Source organism: Crocodylus porosus, unplaced genomic scaffold (genome assembly GCF_001723895.1).
Source record: "Crocodylus porosus isolate Cpor-Errol unplaced genomic scaffold, CroPor_comp1, whole genome shotgun sequence".
Taxonomy (NCBI): Eukaryota; Metazoa; Chordata; order Crocodylia; family Crocodylidae; genus Crocodylus; species Crocodylus porosus.
The window spans coordinates 17,226,770-17,233,729 of record NW_017728925.1 but is presented as its reverse complement, the minus strand read 5'-3'; the positions used below and the strand labels follow the sequence as shown (position 1 = coordinate 17,233,729).

General features: G+C 38.3%; 1 protein-coding gene across 1 annotated transcript in view; it reads left to right on the top strand.

Annotated features, from left to right (window-relative positions):
• Positions 1 to 406: 406 nt before the first annotated feature.
• The window catches only part of TTLL11 (tubulin tyrosine ligase like 11), an 86,032-nt gene continuing 79,478 nt past the window's right edge, over positions 407 to 6,960 (top strand). The window contains exons 1-2 of the mRNA XM_019541125.1: positions 407 to 527; positions 2,341 to 2,474. Coding sequence (XP_019396670.1) covers positions 407 to 527; positions 2,341 to 2,474 — 255 coding nt within the window. The remainder of the gene's footprint in view (positions 528 to 2,340; positions 2,475 to 6,960) is intronic.

Below are 6,960 nucleotides of genomic sequence, written 5' to 3'. Positions count from 1 at the left end.
CCTTACCCCGTTTTGATCCCTTGCTTAACTTTTTGAATGACCTAGCTTTTGATAATGAGCACCAGCATTGCAGAGTAGATAATGATGGAAGAATTACTTTCTCACAAGAAAAGGGCTTCTTAAGTATGCCTAATGCTGTAGGGATAATTACGCTTCTCCCCAAGTGAGAGAGATTTAGTAAACTTATGATTGGTCAATTTGCAAGATTCTCTTCTTAACTTCAGTTAAATTTTTTCCATTTTTGTAAAGAGACCATTAACTTCTGGAAGCGATGAGCAACAATGGATTTCTTGTTTCTTCTTTATACTCCAAGCTAAAACTCAGTCTGTTTGCTGTTAACAAAGCTAATGAATTATCATGAATTGTATGTGGCACGTGGTTTGTATAGCTAATCCCTCTTTTTAACATGCCTGTTGTATCTTTTTTCCAGTGTCCATTTGGTCGGCGCTTACCGTGTGATATCTATTGGCATGGAGTATCATTTCACGATAATGAGATATTCTCAGGTCAAGTCAACAAGTTTCCAGGTAATTGTCCTTGCGTTATTATAAACAGGTGATTTTAAAAGGTGATCATTTAACTGTTTATGTGTACCACAAATGACACAGGCAGCCTCCATGTGTGGCATGCAGCAGGTTGGGCAGGGAGCTGAAAGAAGAGTAGTGGATCAGGGAGAGGAAGGGGATTGGAGTGGCATTCGGGGTGGGTCCAGAGCTAAGAGTCTTCATTAATCAGAAATGATGACAAAAGCCAGTAGGGAAATACGGATCGCCCGTATTACATGAGAACCAGCTCCAGGGCTTTTTATACCTGGACTCCAGTGTGCAACTAACTGATGTCCAGATCAAAAAAAAAAAAAAAAAAGAAGCATCAGATCAAATCCTGTCCCAAAGAAGGGAATGGCACAACTCATTGCTATCACCAGGACTAGGATTTGCCCCATTGTACTAGATTCTTGATGTTTGGCAAGCCATATATTGGGAAAGGTTCTTAAATTGTGGATCATACCTTATAAATCAATAATAACTACATCTCTTCCTAATATGTGGTATGACTGCCAGAATGGATCAAGGTTTTAAGCAGACACTAAGGCTGCTTGAAGAGTGGAGTAGTAGATGTATGCATACATTAATTAAAAAAAAGCGAACATTAGATTATGATGAAAATGAAATAGAGAAACAATTCTTGTGCATTCGGTAACATCAATACAAATGTTGCCTCTGTGGGTTCTTTGGCTTTTGTTTTGCTTTTTTATGGTGGAAACAGTCAATTTTATATTGAACTCTGGTCTGTTTCTGGGAAGAGCTCAGAGCACAGTTCCTTAGATGGATTTTTTAATATTGAAGAGTTCATGTCAGCTCTCATTTTATTATGACTATTCTACTTTTTTAAGCCCCCTTATTTCTCATTTAATCCCAGTCTAGATCCCACTAAATAAGAGCTAAGAGCTTAGGGTATTGACTTATCTAAGCCCTTCACTTCAGATTTATTGCAGCGGTTAGTATGCTGAGTGAGAAACTCCAGATAAAGAACTTTATGCTCCACTGACACTGACTTTTTCCTGCTTGTGGACAATGCACTTACAGCTTGTAAAGTGCTGTAGTTTTCTGGCTGTTTAAATCTCTTGCCATGTGCAGTATCTACCTGACCTGTAGCCTGTGTTCATGTGGTAAGCAAGAAGAATGAACTGATCAGCGAGGTTAGAGAGATACGGAAGTCCTTCCATAATGCATTGTAACTCCCACGAATGTTAACAGGGCCCAGTCCTGTGACCTTTTCAGCACTTTGTGCAATTTTCTTGTCACTTGTAACTTCCAATTATTTTCTTCCATGGGAGTCTAAGGCAATTGGAAGGATGAGGCGATTGGACAAAATAGACTTCAAAGCTGCTTATATAAAAGGAAACATTTTTATCTCTAACATAATTGTTGCAGTGATGGTAAATAATTAGAGATAATCCCAGTGTCTGGATCAAGTGTTGTCTCCTGTTTCTGGCATGTCAGCAAAATAAGGTAAAAATTCCTGGCTGAAGCAGTATGTTAATCATTGTTTGCACAAGAATATTCCTTCCTTTATTTCCTGTGGCAGTTTGGACAGCTAGCTTACAGCTTCCCCAAACATACAGCAGTGAGTGCAATGTAAATAAATCCCCAAGGAAAACTTGACCAAGGAAAATCTTCCATTACCATGACTAACTAAAAATGTGCAGCTTATATTGAAAACAATCCCCATGCTTAAATGTATGGTGAGTAACAGCATACCAGGTTGCTTTACTGTGCAGAGCAAGACCTAAGTGAATAGTTTTCAGTGCTTCCAAGCACCGTATTTTATTTTCCCCAGGTATGACAGAAATGGTGCGTAAAATTACCCTGAGCCGGGCAGTGCGAACAATGCAGGATCTGTTTCCTGAAGAGTACAACTTCTATCCCCGTTCCTGGATTCTGCCAGAAGAGTTTCCCCTCTTTGTTGCTGAGGTATATCACTTTTCATCATGCTCTCTGAACAAAGTTGCCAGTAGGCTATTGTGGCCTTGTCATTCTTTATTACCTTTTGCTTTCATTTATCTGTTAGATTATTTTTAAAAAATGGTGACGTTGATTCTGGGGAATATATCTTTTTCCATTTGCCTCAGATCAGGCAGTCTCGGTGAGTTGCCTTTGCTATGCTGTAGAAATAATAGCCAAAATACTACATCTCCCCCTTGACAACAAACGTCGTGTTTGAAATTAAAGCCAGCAGAAATGCAAGCCCCTTTTTCCTATGTATTTTGTTGGGCTAAGAACGAAAGCGTATCAGGAGGTCTGTGGCATGTGACATCTCACCAACTTCATTATCACTGAAGTCTTTTTAGTTCATCCAGGTTGTTGTATATGAATCCTTCAAAGCTGAGTTTCTTAACCTGTATATTTTATATCATATATTCTTGTCTTCCTGCATGTGGAATGAGTGCCTGAGTGACCTGCCAGACTGTTCTTTTTTAAATATTCCAAATTTTAATAAAACTCATTTTCATAAAACCCCAAATGAATTAATTTAGAAGTTGTGTAGCAGTTTCTGGTTCTGTTATAAAATACTGTATACATTTATTTTAACTCTACACTGGGTAACCTAGACATCCTTGCATTCTGGAGTATCCTCCACTTGGAAAAGTGAGTGGAAAAAGGTACAGATTTTATTAGAGCTCTACAGTGTGTATGTCACTTTAATACAATAACCTCATTGGCAGTAGAGAGAAACCAGAGGTCACCACCTAATACATACTCCTCAGACGTTTGGGATGATTTGACTAAAACTATATTAATGACTGTGAAACTAAACAAATTTTGTACAGTATCTTCAGCTTTGTTACTTTAGATACAAGATAGCTTAGTAAAAACAGGTATAGACTGCAGTCAAATTGAGGATTCTAAGAGCTGAGCAAAGAGAGCTTCGGGCTAGACTTCCAGCGTGCTGCACTGTGCTTCCAGCTGTGATTCCTGTGGGAATTCTGCTGATTTTGAGTTATAATGCAGTGATTTTTTTTTTTTTTAAATCTTTTTAGGGGGAGCAGCACTGCAAATGTCTCTTAGCACAGTTCAGTTTATAAGAGCAATGTCCATGCTGTCAGCAGGTGGCACTGTACAAAAACAAATAACACAATAAGCTCTCATTGGAGTGATGAGGATTTTTGGTTTCCATTCCAAGAACAGCAGATGTCCAATAACACATTCCTCAGAGTTTCCTTTGCATATGTTCTTCCATCTGTATTTGAGAAAAGTATAGTTCTTGTTATCAAACATTATATTTTTATGCCGTAAGAGTTTATGTTCTACTTAAAAACACAAGCGCACAGAATTGAATAAAACTCTGCCATTATGTAGGTCTTTGGGATGAGATTGGGGGTCCTAGTCACTCAGCTGTTCCAAGAGGAGTTCTCTAAGCTTTGCTTATTTAACTGTTGTATTTAAAAAAATAAAGTCTGCTGGAGATTGAAGTCTTATTCCTATCTATTAGCAGGTACGGCACAATATATTCAGTGTCTGCATTGTAGGCAGCTTTGGAGACTGGTGTGGGGAAGGTTGTATAGGTGGAGCTGTACTTGCAGCCTGTATAAACTCACCTGAGATGGCTTATTGCTAACTCCAGTGCTAGCACCAGTGAAGATGTGGTGGCATGGAATTCACCCAGCATTTCAGGCAGACTTGTACAACCCATCCTTCAATGACTTCACTGATATCAGTAGCTTGGGAGTGCCTTGTCTATATATGTTATAATTACAACTCCTAGTTGCAGAGTGAACATGTCCTAGGAATGAGAGGTCAACTCGTTGCCATTCATATTAAATTTAGTAGTGAAGGAACTTGTGCCAAAGAGCTAGACTGAGACCCTGGGTGAGATGCTGCTTGTCTCTATTTTAATAGATAACCTAAAGATGAAATCTGTGAACTGTTTGGTGACGTTGCTCCTCCTTGCTGAGTTACTATGCGCTGCCAAAATAAAATTACCTCTAGTATGTCTTAATACTTATCCAGTTCTACAAACAAGAGGTTGTCTATCTGTCTATCCCTGAACCAGCCAAGGGCTGCCAACTTTTTTCCATTCTCTCTTCCCTCAACTCAATTCCTACTTAGTGTAGAAATTTGTTTTTCAACACCCTGTTTTAAAAACAATCAATGAGAGAGCTACCATCTTGCTAACTTGATGTACATGGGTCCATGGCTAGGAAATATAAGCAACATTGTGATTGCACACGCATCATTTATGTGAAACCAAACTAGAGGCAGATATTTCTGACAATAGTTTTAATATTTACTTTATTCTAGCAGTATATATTCAGCTTTCTCAAAATAATATAGCTGCCCAGTATGATATGTAATTTCTCAGATGGCAACCACCCCAAGGATGAAGTGCCATTCTGTTTGTTCCCGTATAGCTAGGTCTATAGGCTTTTGTCTTGAAGCTACATAGAGGTTTAGAACTTCATTTTCATATTTATTTCAAATGGTGCTATCTTTCACAGACTTTGTACCTTGAAAAGTCTTGTTTAGGTATTTTAAATGGGTAATGCTACTTTCATTCACAGAACTCCTTTGTAAGGTTTTCACAGTTTATAAGTCTCTCAGAAGTTTTTGCCATAAATCTTTCATATGTGATTGCTGCTGTACCTCAAAACGTGGACTGCCAGTATCTCAAAGTATCAGAAAATGAGGAACAGATAAAGAAATCTTTTGGGGATTATGCTAAAAACTATTGCCAAGTATTGCCAAGTACTAAGAAATAATCTGTTCAAACCACAGAGCCAATGGTAAATTCTCTTTTTAATAGGAATGTTGTATTCAAAAGTTTGTAGGCTGGGATTCAAACCAGGACCTTGATTACTTTCCTGCTGTCTTGTACTGCCTCTGAGCATGATGAATAGGCAGAGTTTGATTAATTTTAATAAGAACCTAATTTAAACATTCCAATTTTTCAGGCAGAGCTTAATTTTGGTGGTTTAATCTGTTCTTTTGCTGTTAGAGACCTCATATATTTATGGGCATGAATGTTATAGTCTCTGTACATTCAAATCTAACTGCATAATTTTAAGTTTCTTTCCAAATCATCCAGTAAAAATAAAATATACATCCATGTATTTTTGTCAAAACCTGTATAAATGTGGCTTCTCAACTTATAGATAATGGTGTCCACAAATTTGTGTATGCAGCTTTTTCCTGGAGATGTCCAACTACGATTGAAAGAGAATATCAAATATTGTAGCCCTTTTATGCTCGCTCTCTTAAAATATTGGATACCCTTTCAGTTTTTGAGACTCTTTCATTTTATGGGCTGGTACAGATCTATAGTGGTTACTTTCCAAAGGTAACCTAATTTCATTTCTGTAGTGCACCTGTGTCCTTTCTTAAATCATTTTTATTTTGCATCAACTTCGTAGGACTCTGCATTCTGAAGGGGCTTGAGGTATGTACAGATACCACTAAGACTCTGAGTCAAGGTACTTTACTGCATTAGTCAAATAGAAGATGTTACGATCAGTCAGGACAAAGCTGCTGCCACACAGTCTCTTTCCCAAATAACCTGGAATACAATTTACAATGTGGTTGGAACATAATGCCCAGCTTTATACTTACTTCTTTAAATAAAAAAAGTTATAACAGTCGGTTTGGTTTCTGGGGATTTTGGAGTAACACATTATAATGTTTTGTCATGTTCTCACCTATTTTGGTTTGCTTTTGTAAGCAGTGTCACGAGGGTGACATTTTATTTGCACTTTTGCTCAAGAGAACATGGCTGGTATTTATATCAGAGCAAATCAGCTCTTGAATGAGCATTAGTACAGAATGAAAGCTGTCTGGCCGTGTTTCATATTGTAACCTTGCCAAAGATAGAGTCGAAGACGCAGTATCCAAGTTTGCCTGTTACCTTGTTTGGAGTCTAAAGCTGTTAACTAACCTTTGGGTTAGTTGCTTGAATTGTAAACCGGGTCTTGTTCCTGCCGATACCCTCCCACCCCTCACACACACTCTCTCTCCTTACTAAAAGACCAATCACTGTGTCAGTATAGTGCTTCAGGCTCTGGTTAGTCTTAAGTACTCTGCTCTTCCCAGTGTTTTGACCCTGAGGCTAATATGTTTTTTAACACCATTTACTTCATCCACACTAGGTAGAAAACTCTGCTAAAATTGTATTACATTGTTTTTCGGACATAATGCATAAATCTTCTAATGGTGTGGGGGCTGACCAAAAATACCCGTGTACTTTATGCTGTGTGTTTATGGTAGTTTTGGAGAAGCCCTTCAGGCATTTCCTTCAGGACCAGAAATCTGCTTTCTTGAGGCCAGTCAGTCTGGTGAAAGACCAGGTAGTTTGTTCCCAGATTGGATCCCTGATTTCAAGATTTATTTTTTTCTTTGGTTGGCACGTGTTAGTACCAAGGGACTAGAAGGCCAAATAAGAGAGTGCAGGGCGGAAAGTAAGGCTTTG